The sequence below is a fragment of the Lepeophtheirus salmonis genome, chromosome 5, assembly GCF_016086655.4.
Source record: "Lepeophtheirus salmonis chromosome 5, UVic_Lsal_1.4, whole genome shotgun sequence".
Lineage (NCBI taxonomy): Eukaryota > Metazoa > Arthropoda > Copepoda > Siphonostomatoida > Caligidae > Lepeophtheirus > Lepeophtheirus salmonis.
Genome location: NC_052135.2, coordinates 14,917,768 through 14,938,280, shown reverse-complemented (window position 1 = coordinate 14,938,280; position 20,513 = coordinate 14,917,768). Strand labels below are relative to the sequence as shown.

At 27.9% G+C, this 20,513-nt stretch overlaps 1 protein-coding gene across 2 annotated transcripts in view; it reads left to right on the top strand.

The window, feature by feature from the left end:
* LOC121117629 (cell adhesion molecule Dscam2) overlaps nt 1-20,513 on the top strand; it is a 217,844-nt gene that overhangs the window by 111,924 nt on the left and 85,407 nt on the right. For both annotated transcript variants that reach the window (XM_040712072.2, XM_040712070.2), the window contains exons 4-6: nt 6,626-6,809; nt 6,868-6,998; nt 19,637-19,798. In XM_040712072.2, coding sequence (XP_040568006.2) covers nt 6,626-6,809; nt 6,868-6,998; nt 19,637-19,798 — 477 coding nt within the window. The remainder of the gene's footprint in view (nt 1-6,625; nt 6,810-6,867; nt 6,999-19,636; nt 19,799-20,513) is intronic.

The window sequence follows — 20,513 nt, the reverse complement described above, 5'->3', positions numbered from 1 at the left end:
ATTAAGTAGTTTACTTTAGTTAAAAGTTTGGGTATGTAAACCGTTTCAGATAGGTATGTTACATGAAAGATTGAGAAAAAATAATCCCAAAAACCTTGGGAATAGAGTTTGTGACAATACTATTTTAAGGTGTGATACTACATCTTTTTTTCATGTACATACAATTTATTTCTATATATAATATTATCTTCAAACTTTAAGAATGAAGCCTTTAAAAGTCAAGTGGTTCTGTGATTTCATATTTTTCTTGTTTGGGGGAAAGAAAATGAGAGGTTTGTAATTTTTGTAGTACAATAATTTAATTTATTAAGGCTTTTTTCTACTCCTACAAGCAAAGCACATATTATATCACAAAACCTCTTTATTTTTAATGGGAAAATTGTTGAAAGTTGAAGATTAGAACATTCAAAGCTCTTAGAAATAAATTGTCTTACAGTTTACAATTACGATATAAATCAAGAGTGTAGATACTCTTAGATAAACAAAAAATTAATATTTGAAGAAAATGATCGTGATTAACTAAGATAAGAAATAATCTACGTATACATTGAATACACAGTCTTTTTTCCCTTTCCTTTTATTGACCAAGTTAAGGCTATTTTCTTATTAGTAGAATAGTTATGAAATGGAAAGAAGATTGAATTAAAACAATCGTTTAATACTCATCATAAGAAATTCAAATAGTATTATTTTTTCATTGTTTTTCTGCTAACATATTAAAAATTAGTGGAGTACCTGGTATTACCCTGATATTTTAAGGGTCGAATAAGATACAAACATGGTTTTAACAATGATAGAAGATCACTTCCCAAGAATCTTCAGTCTTAGTGTTCATTTTTCACGAGCACATTCACATGTACTTACTTTATAGTTAAACATTCTCTCCGAAACAATGATATAAGAATAATTACAGCTGAAGAATAAAAAATATGACGTGATGAGATAGGTGATACTTTAGTCTCTAGAATGCTACCTGGATGAGATTTAGATACACACACTGTGTATCAAATATGAATTGAATTAAACGCCTGCAAGACTTAATTCATTTTTACATATCGTTTTATAAAACTCTATGCATATATTTAGTCTCCTTTCTTTTTTAATATGAAGCGAATGTTCTATATGTTACATGCAAAACGCCTGCAAAACTTCATCAGTAAGAATAAATTGATATTTTTAGATAACAAATGACTACATAGATTAAAATATATATACATATATATTAACTAATATAGGTTTGTCCACCAAAAAAAAAATCAATTGTTTAATATATTCTCCACAGGAAAGTGCGTTCCATTAAAATAAATATTCTTTGTTATTCAAAAAGAGCGTGCATTCCATGTACGTAGAATATTTCTTCGTCAAGATCATTTTTTACTTTTTTTAAATATAATTCAAATATTTGTAAATTTACATATTTAGATATATTTTTTCGTTTGTAAAACATAATAAATGTTATAGAGACTATTGTACATACATTGTCACAGTACTGTTAAGTTAATTTTCGAGTCGAAAGAAGCTTTAAAAAAATAATTATTAGCATTAATCTTCAGAGCTAAAACTTAGATTTACTAGATAATATGAGGATTCACTCCAAGACCATTATACGTAAATCCATTCACTGTCTAAAATATAAAGCTAAAGGCCGCGAGAAGTGCGAGAAATTTAAAGAAATAGAGAAAAATAATAGTTTGTACATGCACTTTGATCTGCGCTATTTTTTTAAATTATAATAAGTATTTCATAGAATACAATATAGGTGATCAGATTGCAATTGTTTCGTGCTCACTCATCTTAACTAGGTTGCATTTTTTGTTTTTTTTGTGTGGCCATTTTCTTTTATTAATGCCATTAGAAATTATTGATTGGAGATCTACTATCATTTTATTGGCTATTCTATATTTTATTTCACAGAATCCAAACAATTTATTACCCTCAAATATTTCTTAATGTTAATCTCTCTCCAATTCATTTTGTACTATTTTACAGACGTCAATTAGATCAAAACAGCCTTTAATTGGTATATTTGCGATTGTTTCCCGCAAAAAACAAATTTTCTAGTTGACACGGCCATACGTCATACGTAATTTGGGTCAATTCCTGAAATATGCAGTCAAACCTGGTGTAACAGTCCCCTCTTTTCAGCTTGTCACCTCAAGGGAGTTCGCAGGATAATATTTTGTGAAAGGCTTGGTTTTGGTTATTCTGAAAAAAAAAAAAAAATTTAAAATTTTTTCATCAAAAGTTTGAAGAATTAAGTTTCTTTAAAACAATAAATTTAAAAAAAAAAAATCAAATTAATAACTTTTTCGAACTTTTTAAAAAAATACACAACTATTAACAAAAATTAATTTTTTCGGGAAAAAAAAAAAAAAAAATCCACAGCTGTGTACATGAAATACAATTTTTGTTTTGTAAAAAAAAAATAAGAAATTATTTTTTTTTAGAAAATAAAATCCACAGCTATTCACAAAATATAAAAAATTTTTTAAGAAACTGTTAAAAATCACAGCTATTCACATAAAATTCCATTTTTTGGAAAACAATTGTATGATTTTCAGAGCTTTTGACATAAAATTAATTTTTTTTTTTTTTTAAATTTCAAAAATCCACAGAAAATTTAAATTTTTTTAAATAAATATTCAAGTATTTAATTTTCTAGTAAAAAGTAAAAATTCCTTTTTTTAGGGGGGGGGATCTACAGGCCCTTCATCCTACCCCCTTCAAACACTCTTACATCTGTACCAAGGAGTTACTTTTTTTGTTTCCCTTGTCTGACCACTTAATACATGTTTGACTGTATGTATAATTAAGGTCCTTTAATAATAAACAAATATGTAGAAAAGAAAAGAAATGCTGAATGGATTTAAAAGCATTTCTATCTAGTAGTTGCTTTTATTCATTCTTACAAACATTAAGACACAATAATGGCGGCACGTCCACTATTCGTTTTAAGGGATATTTTAAGTATGCTACAGCTCATTTTTTATAATGTTTCTTCTTACATAATATGTATGTATGTACAATAGTTATAATATAAAGAAAGGGTTATAATATATATTCCTATTTCCATTAATTCTAATGGCCTCTCTACATAGAGCCAGATTCTACATACTTACACATATAAGTGTGGAGTGGCCTTTTTTTTTATTGGTTACTCAATAAGCTCTATTTAAGTCAATATGTATCCTGGATGATTCTTCATTCATAATGATGTAAATCCGGTGTGTTTTTTTTAGCTGGCCCCTTAATTGGTAATATAAATAAAGAGTATTGTTTTCCTCAGCAGTTGTCATTATTATTTAACTCCTGATTGGTGAACATCCTTTCCTAAATAGAATACATTATATTCAAACCCTGATTAAACATTTGTGTTTGCTCAAAAAGGACGGAGTATAACCCTAAGGATTTGTTGTAGAGTTATAATTGTAAGTCCTTGTTAGACTTAGAGTAGAATTGGGGATCAACATTGGAGTAATTTTAGCAAATGTCATTGTTTATATCCTTTTCTCCTTCCTATTTTGTCACAGCTGATTTTAACTGATGTAATAAAACGTCATGAGTATTATTCGTTCTCTGCTCCAAAACATTCTCCAAATTGTGCTGTTTACCGTGTTGATTTTCGATTTCTTTTTTGAACATATCCATTCTACACTGGATTTTCATCATTACTCATACATATGTTTAGTGTTGTAAATCGTGAGCAAGTTCAGTATGTATAAAAACTATAAATAAGATCAACATTATAAAATAGAGATAGGTAGTGTCTTGGACCTGGATCCGAAGTACCCGGGTACGCTACTTCTAAACTTTTATTATCTGAAAAGATCCGAGATGCAATACCTGAGACTTTGACGGAGTATAAAAAGATCTGAGGGATTTTCTATATCTTAGAAAGCTTATACAAATATTGTTTAATACTTAATCCTAGTTATAAAAAAAAGATTCTATTTTTATCGAACATACACTCGATTATTCTTGATTAGTGCTAGAATCAAGATGTACATAAACAGTTGCATTGTCTGGTTATTCTACTCGGTGTTATCTCACATGTCTTTACTTTTATTGTATCACACCATTTTGCCCACCCCCTCCCCCCCGAAAAGAAACAGAAAAGTTTTAAAAACAGTTGGTAGTTAGCCAATGTTTCTCAACTATGGAACTATTGTTCAATGATTATTTAGAATTGTTCACAGTAGAAAAGGAGCTAATTATAATTCCACTAATCAGACTTCAGAACACTGATTAAAAGAAAAAATAATAACAGCTGACCACAACATATACTGTATATTTTTTGTGTACACAAGCACTAAAATGTTCCCAGTATTTGTTTGTTAGTTGTCGAAGTTTTTCTTCTTTTCCTCTATTCATTGTTCTTAACACTGATTGGTTGGATACAAATTATTTCCTACTAAGCTGCGAACAATTATTCGCTAGTATTCAATAATAGTTCCATATCTAAAAGAATTAACCAACTATCAACTGAATTTGGGGCATTTTCTGAGTCTTTTTGGAGGAGAAGTTGCGATATACAATAAAGTTGACGAATTACCCAATAATTAATAATAAGTATTTGCTAATATTAATAATATTGGGTTATCTATTGTTTCGGCATCAGTGATCAGTAAAGATATAACCTTAATCCTGATGTTATTGCATTTAAGTCTTAACTTTGGGTATATTCTTTTTTGTAAGTTCGAGACCAGTAACTGTCTAATGATAGTGTCGGAGCTGGATCCAAAAGTTAGGTTGCCCAAAAAAATTTATCCAAAGATTTAGGTTTAAAGATCTGAGCCGACCCAGATCTGATAAAATGTGGATCTTTCCTATCTTTATTCTAACCCTGACAATTTAAATAATAACTTATCTGTAATAACGTTTTATTAAATTAGATGTAAGCAACTGTATAGATGAAGGAGATAAATACAAATAGCACTCCGTGTCTTGGAAAGACAAATGCAGGAATTAATTAGTAGTCCAATACTGGCTTACACTTTTAACTCTTTGAGTTACTCTTTGTCATTCATGAGCACATAAACTCCCCTGGTTACACTGCTCAGGTTGCCAAGAGGCAAAACACCTCTCCCGCTAGAAAATGCTAAGGAATTACAACCCTACATATAAATAATAAGTCAAAATGCATCCTTTGGGAGGGTTCCCCCCTATATATGATGTAGTATGTACGAGAATGGTGAATTTAATTACAAGTAAAGCCACAAAAAAAAAATCTGAGAGAAGAAGGGAAGGGAATCGCCAATTTGAGTTTAATTGTGCAAAAAAGACAAATGATATGCTCTGCTTTTTTTTATGAGCTGGTGTAATGATGAATAAAAGAAAACAAATAAAAAGCAACTAATGTTATTATTGTTCCTTTTATTATTGTAATTATTTGATATCAACAAAGTTTCTCTCTCTCTTTTGCATTTTATATATGTATATGTAGAAAAAACAATGTCATATCCATTGTAGAATAATTTACATAATCGACAATGCAAATTGCGTTTCTACATACTATAATATAAATGTTATACACATAATAGCATATATGAAAAAACAAGCAGTAACTTAACTTTTCGTATTAAGAGATAAACGTAGAAGCAAGAGAGTGTCTGATAGGAGCTCTGTCTAAAAAATCTCTATTCATTGAAGAGTGAAGAATATGTGTTACACAAATTTTAATAATATTTTTTTTGTTTAAAAAGAAGAAAGAAACTTTTGTTTCTTTATGTATATAACCTCCCTGGACTATTACATAAAATTCGACGAAAAAAAAAAGAGGAAGAGCTTTCCATTGGATGTTGTAAATACTGACTTTTCCTTTTTTGCATGACCTTATATTGATAATGTTACTTCAATAAATAAGCAGAAATATACGAGTTGGAAATTAATTTATGTTTGACAATAATTTACATAGAGGGAGTATTATGAAAGACTCTCTCCAAGGTATCATTTTCACTCATAGTTAAGTAACAAAGTTCCTCAGTTTACCAATGGGATTAGTTTGGTAAAAAACTTCAACTGTCTTTCATACATAGTAATAGTTTATCATTAATCTGAATTTAAGCCTAATTTAAGTATTTATTATTCAGTTAAAAATCGGTTCCTTTATTGTCAAAATTGATTTAGCACTTTCACTCCAACTGAAATATAAATATATACGTAATTTTAATTTTATTATATTTAACCTGCAAACATCCTCGATTATTACATCTAAGAGTTTTTTTTTTGTGTTTTTTTTAAAATTAAGAACGGGTATTTTTCGGGACTGCTACATCTATAATATATAGGCTAATGGCAGTAGAGGAGAGGGAGAAATCAATTATTATGAGATTTAGTTCCATATTCCAATTTATATGGAAATAAGAAAAAAAAATTGTCATAAAATTCGGTAAATATGATTTGCATACAAATATATAAAAATGTAGATTCATTAATTCGGAAATATATATTCACAAATAATAGCATTATCATTTTATGAGTTGAAAGATATACAAAATACATACACAACATCCATTGAGAACTAATGTCCTTCCCACCCTAAAAATTACCCATTATTCACACATTCTGTTCAGACGCATCAAATAATATGTACACATATTAATTTTGTTTTTACTTTATTTTTCAGTCTTTCTCCTTCATCTTTGTTCATCTTATGGTCCCTCCTTCCTCAAAGAGCCTCAATCCCTGGCCCTTTATTCCAATGCTACTGGAGCACTCATTAATTGTATTGCTCGTGGAGAGCCACCTCCTAATATGGACTGGGTCAATGAGGCTGGAGTGAGCGTGAGCTTTCCTTCCAATGTTGCTAGGTAAATGGCTTTGTTCTTAATTTAAAAAAATGGCTTAAATACCTTTTTGATATTTTAGACTCTATCACAACGGATCCCTTTCCTTTTACCCGTTTTCAAAGGGAGCCTACCACGAGGAAAGACGAATTCGATGCCGTGCTTCAAATGCCTACGGACGTATTGTATCACGAATAGTGACAATTAAGCCAGGTAATATTTTTGTTAAATTATATGTATGATATTAAGACTGCTTCTTAAAATGTTGCTAAAATGCTGGGAGTCACATAGTGCATAAATTTTTATTTTGTTAAAAAATAAAAAAATATAATGTTTTATGACATATTGGTCAATATTTTGAGGTCTATAAATTTCACAATTTGATGAAAAATATGGAAATGTTAGCTAAAAAAGAAGTAAATATTAGTAAAAATAGAGAAGTTTCTTAAATATAACTACATTAAATGAATAAATAATCCTTGAAAAGCTTTTATATCGTTAGTATTTCTAATAAACCGACGTACTAAATTTAGTACTTTAATTACATTAAATGTTAACAAAAAATACATATTAAGAAATTTATCATCTTTATAAGTTAAGAATACATTTGACTCAAATTAGAAACCTGTTTTATATTTTTATGCTTTTAACTGTCACAATCTTAGAATAGTTCTATTGTTGACGTTAGATTGATTTTAAGTGTCCTTTTCAATTCATTGGCATTGGGTTCAGGTGAGATATACTTGTCAAAAAAAAAAAAAAAAATAATAATATCATTTAAATTCTTAGTCAACCGAATCGGATGATGTTCCTTGAAATGAAACATAAGAATATATATATTATTTTAAATCCTTGATAATCAGGCTGAAGGTAACATTTTATATGATTGAAGTTGTTTTTAAAAAACAAGATCATTTAGGCAGTAAAGAGATACAACATTGCTGTACTGCATATAATGTATACTTTTCTCCCCCACCCTCTATTATTTATAACTTAAGAAATAATTTTTTTCTAAAGCGTGTTTCAAAATAAAAAAGTACATATTTTTCTTCAAAAGTTCATATTTGTAATATTTAGAGCTACTTTTTCTTTTCATTATTTAAATTTAGAAATTTATATGCACGTTAAATGTGCTTGAAATATGGAAATACGAAAATGGCATTATTTTATGTATTATGTATGATTTTTTTATGTTTATTCCTACTTTTGAGTCTTATAGAAATACATATTTGTAGCTTCTTCAAATGTTTTATGCAACATACATACAATATTATTATTATACCAGTCAATTTTATAGTTATGTTCGACTATAAAAAACCCGAATTAAATGGATAAAAGATTGTCTGTTTATATCTTTTTTTATTTTTCTGCTGTTCAGCATTCAAGAGCAGCTTTTTACAATAAGATGAAATCAGTTTTTTTATGATATGTTTTGTATTTAATTTATAACCATGTTTTTATTATTTATTAGATATTATGTAGATCCATGAGTTACCTCCCCTATAGAGATAATCCTCAAATGATACATAGACAATAGGGTGGACCTAAAATATCTACATATATTTTTGCTTTTAAATTAGTTGGCCTTTATTGAAAAGTTACCTGGAAAATAATTCGATTTCTCCAATTTTTTGAATAACATAAAGTTATGTAGTATACCTTTACTATTTTAATAGTTTTTTTAGCTTTAATATTCTATCCTTTTCAACACCAAATATAATTAACAATTTCATAATTATTACAGAGTATTTTATCCACGAAACGAACAATTATTTGGTGTACTCTTTTCCTATTTTTCGGTAGGGGTAAAGTTTTAATTCATCCTACGTTTAATTTGTATTTAAAAATACAAGCGTCGGCAAAAGTTTCAGAGTTAAGGGCAGACATGAATTGAATGTCGCTCAAATGTTCCAATTTTTGGTGCAAGATTATATTTTCACAATTAGAACCGATTAGGAGGGACAAGATAAAAAAAACCATTGATTTTTCATTGTACACTAAGAACCCCCCTAATAGAAAAGGATAAAAAAAATGCTATTTGTGAAAGATTTCTGATTGAATCTTATGGTGTTAGTCATTGATTGTCAACTTCTAAAGGTACAAAAGATACAATGACGATTAACATAAGGTGACATTCACAAACTTCCTGGCTACATAGGAGGAGGATGTGGAAAAACCTATAACCTGGTCTATCTTCTCTGGTGGTGGTCAATTTGAAAGCATGTACAATTTAATAATATGACAAGATGAAATAAAAGATATCATAGGGAACAGGGGACAAAAGAATCACACCACTTGGTTTATGAATTACGTCTAAGACTGGTTGACAAAAGGTCTATACAATAATGTCTGGACAGTAGATAATAAAATAATAACTATAATAACATCAACATGAACCAATTTTTATACTAATGATATAAAAAAAATACTTATACTCTCAACTTCTATGACTTTATTACATAGATACATTCCTAGGATTTTCTAATTTATTTTCTACTGCCCATAATTTATTAAGCGTGTAGACCTTAAGTTGACATATTCTTTTTTAAATTTATAAATGTATTTTCAAAAATATACTTTGAGAAAATTTCCAAGTCTTAACTTTGCTGATTATTAAATAACTAAAGAACAAAAAAGAAAGATAGATAAGGGCAAAATATAAATCAAGGTTTTTGTGAATGTCGTAAATTTTTTTTGGTTCAATACTAAAAATAAACAAAAAAAAAAAGAAGATATTCTTAAGTGAAGCCTAGAAAATGCCATTTGAACATCACAAATAAATCTTGATAAAGTTCTAGATTGAAAGTGAAAAGATTTTTTCGCTGCACCCGGTATTTGATCCGTCAACAAAAAGCAAGCTATAATGATTTTTAACTAAACTGAGTAAAGTATAGATTAGATTTGTATTCGTCCACAAACTATCGTCGATTTTTATCAACAATTTACATTACTTAAAGTACCAAAAATTAGTTGTCACAATGAAAGAATGATACATTAATAGATTTTATGGTTGAAAAGCTAAGTCGGGAACAATATAAGTTATTTTAATCAAATAATAATTCTAAAATAAAACTAAAATTCTGGAGTATATTAACTCATCTTACAAATTTGACTATAACGCACATAATCGACTTCAATATATATATGAATTATTGGTTTGTATGTATATCTGAAATAAAACAAAAAATTGGAATTTTTTTGTTTTATTTTTGCTCAAAATTGTATTTATTTTGATAAAAAAATCCTTTAATTTTTCATATATTCTAAATTTAGAACTAAATATATATATTTTTTTCTATTTACTTACTTAGACAGTAGTTATCATAATTAAAAGATAAATCATTAAAATATATATGAAATTAAAGAATTATCAATCATAGTTCAACATGTGCCACGTCTTCAGTTTAAGCAATGTTAACAGCATGCCCAATATCTTGTACAAAAATTAATTTGAGATATCTAATTTTGCAATTATACTTTTTATTACCTTTAGAAAAAAATTGTTAGTAGAATCATACAAATACTAGGATTCAATCGGTCCTATCTCTGATAATGATGATTAAAATAGTCTCATATTTTATAACACCCTGTACATTGTATTGATGAGGTCACTATTTCATCTCTATTATGATGTCATAAGCAAAGATTATTACATGGGATTTATTTTGCGTCCAAATTGGATTCGTCCTTACGATTTTGAACGGGATTGCATGCAATGTCCCAATTTTGGGACCGATCCATTCTTAGCAAATGTCCTAAAACATGATACTTTAATGCATGTAAATCTACCTACATCGCACTAACATGTAAACTTTCATTGCATCATTAAATTATCTGAAGTGATTATAAATGATTTAGTGCAGAGGACTCCCATGGATGAATTTTAGGACTTGAGGGAATAAATCAATAATATATCTTAACTGCTACCTTAAGAGAGGGGAATGATTTTCTAACAAACAGTGAAGGAACGGAGAAGACATTTTCTCTTAATTAGTTTATTTATATAAATATACATATATAATTTGTGTACTATCTATACATAATCAAGCAATAATTCAATCAGTAAATAATAGAGAAAAGAGAGTTGGAAGCAACCCCATGGATTAGAATCCAATAAATCAGTATTTAAAAAAATAAACAAATGAACAGATAACTATTGAAATATAAGAAAAAAGAAAAAAGGATCCTCATTGAAAATCTCATCATCCCTGGATTATCATCTACTAATTTTATAACATAAAGAAATGAGAATAAAATCTGGTAAAAGAGAATTAAATGATGACTAAGCCCCTTTTTGGCAGAATTTTAATATATCTAAATATATGTATGTAATAAATTGCTGTAATGTTCAGCTGACTAAAGGTGCGTGCTTTCTTCCCTAATCCAGGAAGCTTAAAGTTTTATGACTTGAAAAGTCCCTCCTTGTTTGCACACTACATGTGTGTACAGTAGGTTTGGTTAAAATGGGTTCCCCGGCTTTTAATTGAGGAGTAAATAGGGTTTACCCTATAAAAAAATATAAAACTTTGTACAAAAAAAAATTATAATTTCTTATCAACTTTTTCGTTCATCAAATAAAAAGAAAAATAGGGGAAATATTTAATTAAATTTAAATTATTTTCTGTGAATGTGTGTTTTCATTTTCTTTCTTCGTCTATTGACGCATGATTTATTTGTGAATTACGAGGTTTGGTTAGTTTGATGTAGGGATAAGAGGTTCTATTTTAAAATATGAGGGTAAAAAACGATAACATTTTTAATCCTTTCCAGTCTTTCTTTTTCAATGTATGTACTTAGGTCGTTCCCAATAATGACTCCCTTTTTCTCCGAAAAAAAAAGATGTAATTTAAAAAATTGGATTTTAAAATTCTTTTTTACTTTTGTTGTAAATCTATGACTAAAGTATGTAATACACCTTTGAAAAGAGCTATGACTTATACTATTAACTCGTCTTTATCACATTCTTCATATCTCTGACCTATTTTCCAAAAAAACAACTTATTCTTTTTTCATGATTTGAAATTTTATGAAAAGTATACTTCTACCTACTCATATCAAGATGTTCTCCTTTCAACAAAGGGTCAAGACTTTTAACCAAACAATTGATAATACAATATATTTTTTTAATCAGTATATCAGTATTAATCAGCATTTATTTAACTCCGTTTTCATCATTCATTTAGAAAATCATTTCGTGACTAATATTTTGTCAATATTTTTTTATTCATTGTCCTTCTCCTCTTACTCAAAATAAAGTTGACTCTAGTTCTCGAGATTTACCTTCCTCTTAAGATCAATTATTGAAAATATTGGGGTCTACCAGTGCGGGAATTACTGTAAGTGAGGATTGATTCAAAAAGAACATGCAAGCTCCGTCGACTCTGTGACGAGGACTTCTTATTTATTTTATTTTTGTCGGAGAGGGTGACAGTTGACTAGCGCATAATTTATTTTACGAAATTTTTGGTACATTTATGTTTTTATTTCCGTACAAACTTTTGACATTTTTGCACCGAATTTTTTAATTTGTCATTCTATATATATATTTGACACCAATATCATAGGGAAATGATTATTAGAGAATAATACAGCATATACACTCAATAACGTTCACAAATAGAATGATTAAATTCTGTTAAAATAAAATAAAAACCAAACTAACAATGGTAAAATATTTAAAACTACAATTCATAGATTCGAGGTTTCATTGATTTATAGAAATATTCCGAGAAATTAATTAGTAAACCATAATTATATATTAAAAAACAAATCATTTTAGACTAGTGTTATCATGGTTGATTGAATGTTTTGGTTATTTCTTTTATTTTTTTTGCAAAACGTTTAGAATGACTTTTTCAAATAAATACAATTTTTCTAATTTTTTGTTTTTGTTTTAGGAAATATAATTTGACAACATTCATTTTACTTTTTGAAATTAATTAAGAGCTATTTTGAATTTTTGATAAGGTGTAAGGCCTCGGACAGGTGCTTCCAACGCCTCACTTAGAACATGTATTGGTCTCAACCCTCTATCTATTGGATTCGTTCCTGTTTACAGTATTGGGACAATGTGAGCAACTGGCCTGGGAGCATTCTTTCAGGGGTGGCATAATTTTTTTTGTATTCATTTCTTCTTTTTTATTATTACACGTCAAGTGAATGTTATTTTTAAACTTCTGACTGTTATTTTTTTTCTTTTATACTAACAAAGAATACAAAAATTGGAATACTCGTTTCTAAATTAATTTAATAACATTTAATAAAATATAAAGGCACAAACAAAAAAATAGATTTGATCTCAATCTAAGGTAGTTTATGTCGTTTCCACCCTATAATATTTTCACTTATTCAACCTTTTATTCATATTTTTTAATATTGTAGTTTAATTTGTGTTTTTTATGTAAAGGGTTCTTCATTAAGAGCGCTTCAACTTTTTTACAAATAAAACACAAACGGTGAAAGATTTTGCCAAATTTATTTTTTCAGCACAAAATATAAACATATTAATGTATGTTTGAAAGTCGATTTCTTGGGTATGACCAACACGAGCACGTTTTAAGGAAGTCCAATAAACGTAACCCAATTTTGTACTACTTTTTCAGATAAATTGACGAATATTGCCACAATTTTGTATTCGATATTTTCTCTGAGCTGTTCTAACGACGCCGGCTTATTGGTGCAGAGGGATGACTTCACGTCATCCCAAAGAAAATAATCCGAAGGGGTTCAATCGCAAATCGAAGCGGCAAATAACGCAGTCACTTAATTTGCTTTGCAATAAATCGATTGTAATGTTCGCTGTCTGACAAACAGCACTCTTTTATTTAAACTACAAGTTTGCCAAGTCCATACTTTGCATTTAGGACCATAAAAAAATCAGTTATCATGCGATTTTCATTTACAATAACATGGTGATTATCATCATCAACGAAAAAATAAAGCCCAATCATCAATCCAGCATGAAACCCACACCAAACAGTAATTTTTTGGGAATGCAATGATGTCTCGTGAAGCACTTGTGGATTGCTGACTGAGCAATAATGCATATTTTGTTTATTCACAAAGCAAATTGAGCCAAAAATTGGCTTCATCACTGAAGATCATTTTGCGATGAATATCAGTTATTTTTTATTACGGTTCTACTGATAATAAATTTGGATTATTTTCAAATAACTTATTAAGATATATCAATCCATGACGAAATGTATACTAATGCAATTTCTAAATGTTAAAGAAAGAAATGAAATAGGGCGTTGTTTTTTCCCTAAAGGGAAAAAGAAATTGAATTGTCCATAATAAAAACATCTTTACTTATACATAAGTAAAGAAATATATTTTTAGACTGAATAATTCAGTTTCTAGACATCGACATTAAACATTTCCCATTTAACACTGTTTTTAGTTTGTTTAGGGGTATTTATCTGTATTACAGGTGTTACTGTTTGTGCAGCTTTAATAATTTTTTTACTTTTTTTGGGAGGGGGGAGCCAGAGGCGGGGTTCACCGAGAGGGGCATAATGGCTATGACTACTAATGCTTGTCTAGTCCAAGAACAAAGTAAAAATATTTCTAATAATTCATTTTGTTTTCTAATGAAGAAACAAAAGAGTATATAAGCAAGATAAAAAAAACATTAATATCCGCAAGATGGCACATACATAATTGGTTGTCATTATAAAAAAATAAGAAGCAAACTACGGGTTTGTAAACAAGCAATTACAAAGTAAAGAATGGGCTTGCCTTATTCATTTTTTGGTCTCACATATAGTGATCTTGAAGACAACACTATTAAATCTTATAAATATTAAGTTTTTCTCAAGAAGAATCATCAGCTTATGAGTGAATAAGGAAGAGAGTTAAATTAGAGGATTTAGACTGTATGATACATTTGTGAAAATGTAGGTCAATTGAGAAATGAAAAAGTTAAGAGAGATTATGTACTATATATATAAATATACTGAGATAGATAAAAAGTAGTGTTGAGCATCGGTCCAAGACCGATTTTTTATTTATTGGTTCGGTCATTAGTAATTTTTTCTATACCGATGAAGACCAATATGTATCTAGTTCCGAACGTGACTGTAGACCTTAGACTGAAATGTAGTTGTATTCAAATCGAAGACCATTTTTTTTAATCTCAAACTATGGACAAATTTTGTCCTTTATTCTGATTTATGTGTTGTAAATATATGATTTATCCAACTTGGAGCGTCCGCAGAATTATATTTTGGAGAGAGCTGGGGTTTGGAGTTTTTTGAAAAAAAGTCCAAAAGAATAAAAAAAATTGGAAAATCCACAGCTACTTACAAAATATTAAATTTTTTTTTTTTGGAAAAAATTAAATATTATAAATCCATATCTATTCATAAAAAATTATTTTTTTTGGGAAAAAATTCAAAAACTCGTAACTATTTACTAAAAACTATTTTTTTTCGAAAAAAAAGATTGAAAAATTAAATTTTTTAGAAAAAAATGTGAAATGTTTAAGTTTTTTGAATTTTTTTCAAAAATTCCCCAACTGCTTACAAAAAGTAAATTTTTTTGGAAAAATTCAAAAATCTGTAGCTTTTCCCAAAAATTAAATTTCTTTGAAAAAAATTTGAAATATTAAATTTTTTGCTCTGTTGTATAATTTACCAAAATGTTGTAAAATTTTTTAGTTAAAAGCAAAAATTCCTTCTTTTTTTTTTATGGTGGGGGAGGAACTAGACGCCCCTGCCAACATAACATATTTTATATTATGTCATTATCGCTCGATGTTTACAATTTGACAAAATTAACAATTCATCTATCAGTATAGACTGAATTTGAAGTGAGACCGATCAGGTTCAAATTTTTCTTTGGGAACGATACAGATATTTTTTTTTTTTTTTTTTTTTTTTTTTTGAGACAGTTACAAACTGAACTTATGTATAGGACTGAATTTCTTTGATAGGCTTAAAATCATAGCGATCTCAGACCGGTCTAGGTTGTTGAGACCGAACCCTAACACTAATATAAAGAAAATGGTCAAATATAAAGTCTAATATATATTTGAAATGACGATGATTAAAATGGCTAAGTTTTCATTATTTTATAATGGTTTTTTTCTTTTTTTCTTTCTCCCTTATTTATCAATATCAAAGTTGGTTTATGTTCTGGTTTACTACAATATAATATTATAAATACAATTTTTACTATCTAATGAAGTACTTCCGACTTTTTTATGTACATTATATTTTTAAAATGTACATCATTTGATCCAGAAGTTGTTGTTTTTTATCAACTACTTTTTTTTTACTTTGCTTTATTTTCTGCAAACAAAGATGTATATTTCTATAATAATAACAACAGCAAAAGAAAGTTATACTTTTTTAGATATATAAGAAGTTATTGGAGCAAAAATTCTAACTAAATATATATCTTAACTTCTATTAAAAAGAAAACGAAAAAAAAACTAGATACATGTGTCCATTGAATGTAATAAAAAAGTTTTGCTCCTGGAGGATAAAAACATATTTCTTACAAAAATAATTAGAACTTGGATTAATTATTACAGTTTCTAAATGTATGTATGTAAAATATATACTATATTCTTAGTAAATGATTTACCATGGATGAAGCGAAAGCATTTTTCTTAAATTAATCATTATGGGTACGTTTCACTAATTTGATTGTACTTAAAAAATATTTATGGAGCAGAGTAGCTTAGCACTCGGCTTATTTAGAAGAGGTGATATAGATATTATAATATTCCTTTTCTTTTTTTCCAAAAATAGGTTTGACTTCAATTTTCTATGACAAATTGTTTAATTGTACCATCAAAATGTCCACTTGTATCTAATTGATACATCTCCATCTCATCAAAAAAAAAAATATTTTGTTAATATGTGAGGATGTACTCATTAATTTCACATCCCCTTCCAATACAATGTATCCTAGAATAAACCAGTTCCAAAAAAATATCCAAGTTACAAATCTAATTATATAGTATTATTTTACATGATTATGTTATTACCTATATTTAAGATACAAGTTTGGTTTTAGAAAACTTTTTGAGCATTCTCACTCTTTTTATAAGTTTAAAACAACTTTTGAGTAAGATTCAAAAAAAGTATTTTACAAAAACGAATTTATAGTTGTATGTATGGGCTTATATTTCATGATTAATCATCCATTCCTTAGCTTAGCTCCAAAAATTATCAACACAGCAATATATCTAAATAGATTTAATTTAAAAAAATATATATGTGATTTTGGTAGAAGGGAGGGCTTTAGAAACATTTGGTGGCTTCAAACCCCTTAAAACAGGGCTAATGACGCAACTGTGAAATAACCACCAACAAAAACGACTGTTCATACTTTCAAAAAACTATGATCAAACTATTTTAATATTTTTTTAAACTTTATAAACAAGGGATATATGTACTATAACTAACTCATATTTTTTGAAATTTGTCAATTTCTAATTAATTTTATGAACTCTAGTAGTAGTTCAGTTTACTTTTGTAAGTCTATTTAAATCATAAAATAAGTTTTAGATGTATACATGTATGTAAAATTGACCAATTTTCAGAGAAAAGTAACTTAACTTTGAGATTCTACCCTGAGAGCTACGATAAAAAAGCTAACCTATTTTTTTAATACTACATATGTGGGACATGTTTGCAAATTTTCATATTCATAAGAGTTTTTATTTATTCTTGATGAAGTACTTCACAGTGTGGTTTATCTTATTTTAATCAAAATTGTGCCTATAAGACATTTAAATATTCTACTTTTCACTTCATTTTTGGAATCATCATACTTTAAAATAGTCAAGTACCAAATTTCAAGAAGTAAACTCTTTTGGATCCAAAAATATACAAAAAAACAGTTCCGTCCTGTAGTAAGACATTAAGGCGGCCTTAAAATTTTAATCCAAAATATATTTCATGTGCTGAAATTTAGCACACTTGATTTACTCATAAATTCTAACTTGTGTGCCAAAAATCATCCAAGCCTGAGAGGCTTAGATTACATACATTACCCGTTCGATTAATAAATGTTGCTGTGTCTTCCTCAAATGGCTTTAAGGATATAAAAAAAGGCGATATAGCTACATTAAATATGTAAAAAATATATATTGAACTAAAAATCCCTTGATCTGGCGAGATTTGTACAATTTTTTTTTTTGATCAATTAAGGACGAACAAAGTAAGATAATTAGGAAATAACGTTTTATTCTTTTGATGGAAATAGTTAATTTTTATCTACAATATGTATTGAAATAAGATTGTATAAGGATGTAATAACATATTTGAATACACTTTACCCTCATATACTTTATTAAATAAAGCAATACAAGGGATATATAGTTTAAGTCCTTTACTTCTTTGTTGCATTTTGAGATCCAATAGTCCACTTTTTTACACACTATAATAATTCAAAGAGAGTTGAATAGTTATAAAAATGCCTTTTGTTGCTTAAGCTCACAAAATGACGGACGTTAACAATGCTAACGTCAATTTGAAACGCTTTATTTAAGGGAAACTGAGTTGTGAGTTATTGCAGAAGGAGGAAGAATTTGTGCATTTACATACATGCCTTGGAGTCATTACAAAGATAAGCGTCTTTATTACAGAACAAAAGCATGTACCAATATACTTCTTGTATTTGTGCATTTATAAATGTAATTATCATCAGTATCTAATTATTATGTATTTAGTAAGAAAAAAAAAAACTTAAATTTTAAATGAAGATCCATTATCTGATATAAAAGTTTTAATGTTTTTTTGTATTTATAAACATATTATATAAATGTACATACATAATTGTATGTATTGTATTTTTAGATGCTTCTGCAACTGTATCCAATAGGATTATTTCTTAGAATCACATTGACAATGTATCAATAAGAATATGAAGCTGGATGCTTTTCAAATCCATAAATGTAAGGAATATGTGTAATGTCACTCCGTCCACAGGATTATATTTTTGAGGAACATAGTTTTTAAATTTTTTTTTTAAATCCATAGCGGGTGGGATGGAGGGCCTGTAGCCCTGTATTTGGATAGTTAAAGGGAACTATCCAAATTTCCAAGAAAATTAGTTCTTCAATTTTTTTTTAATAACTATGGATTTTTGAAATTTTTTTCCAAGAAATTTAATTTTTGTAATCTTTACAAAGAATTAAATTTGTCATTTTTTAAAAATTCATTTTTTGTCAATAGCTATAGATTTTTGAAATTTTTTTCCAAAAATTTAATATTATAAATTTTATTTTTGAAATAATTAAATTTACTAGAAAAAAGCTTCAAAAAATGTTTGAAAAATTAAATTTCATTTATTAAATATTTTTGAAAAAAAAAATTAAAATCCACAGCTTTCTAAAAAAATTCCAAAAATACGTTTCTTGGAAAAAAATGCCAAATACTAAATTTTGTGGAAAAACATTAAAAAAAAACCATAGCTTCTCACAAAAAAATTGAATTTTTATGGATTTTTTTTGAAGAATTTGGATATTTGACTGGAGGGCTACAGCCCTCCAGTCTACCCCCTGCAGAGGCACTTGAGTGTGCATATTTACATAATCTTCAATGTTGGGAAATAATTATGCATGTTGCTTCTAGGTACATCATGATGGGGATAAAAAGAAAAATAAAGCACTTCCCCTCTCTAATAACGTATTTATAACAAATATCGATAACTTGTTATTGAACACATTATCGATTATCGAAGATGTATTCCTTTATCTCATATTATGTGTATTATACATACCTATATACCTATATTTTGTAGCAAATAAAACCCCAACGCGAAGAGTCTAATGACTTTTCGATATTATTAGCTGCCAATGATGTCATTAATTCCTATTTTTATTATTATTGCAGTGCTTATGGATTTTTTATCTGTTCGAGTAGAAGGGGAGAGTACGATTGAGTTCAATACGGCACTACTGCGATGCAAAGTTCTATCCTCCTCTTCAGCCGTAATTACTGAGGTCATGTCCTGGCATCGTGGAGGTCTACAGCTCTATCCATCAGAGCGTGGTGGTGAGTTCCTATTACATTAAAATATTGTAATATTTATATATATATAAATAGCATTTATTTGATGTCAAAAATTGTATCTTAATTGAAAGGGACGTCATTTTGGCAACTCATTCTGATATTTTTATTTAAAAAAATGAACAAATTTCCAAGAAATATTGATGTAACTTCATCAAATGGGTTAAAAAGATAACGAGTCATAATTGAATTAAATCTAATGAATTGGTACTAAAAATCTCTATGAAATGGACAAAAATTTTGAACTTAATTTATTTTGAATCTCATAAGTAACGAGAAAAGTAGAATATTTATAGAGAAATATCTTATACTACTAAATATAATGTGTAGTTAATTTATTATCCATGTATAGTATATACATAAGATTGTATAATTCTGGAATAACATTTTTTTAAACACATATTCGTGTCTTATAAATATACCTATAACAAACTAGACGTGAAAGAGAGATAGATTTGATGGAAGCTAAGGTATATACCCTTTTTCTTATCAGTCCTAGTTTGATTTCTAAATACGGGTCACTAATTCATAATTATCCTTCAAATATAAACCTTCTAAAATCTTACTGTTTACAGGGGCGTCTATACATATATATATCCTTTTTTTTGTTTTGTTTTTTGAAAAAAATTCCAAAAATCGATAGCTATTCACAAAAAACGTCAAAAATTCAACTTATTTTTTGATTTTTTTCCCCCAAAAT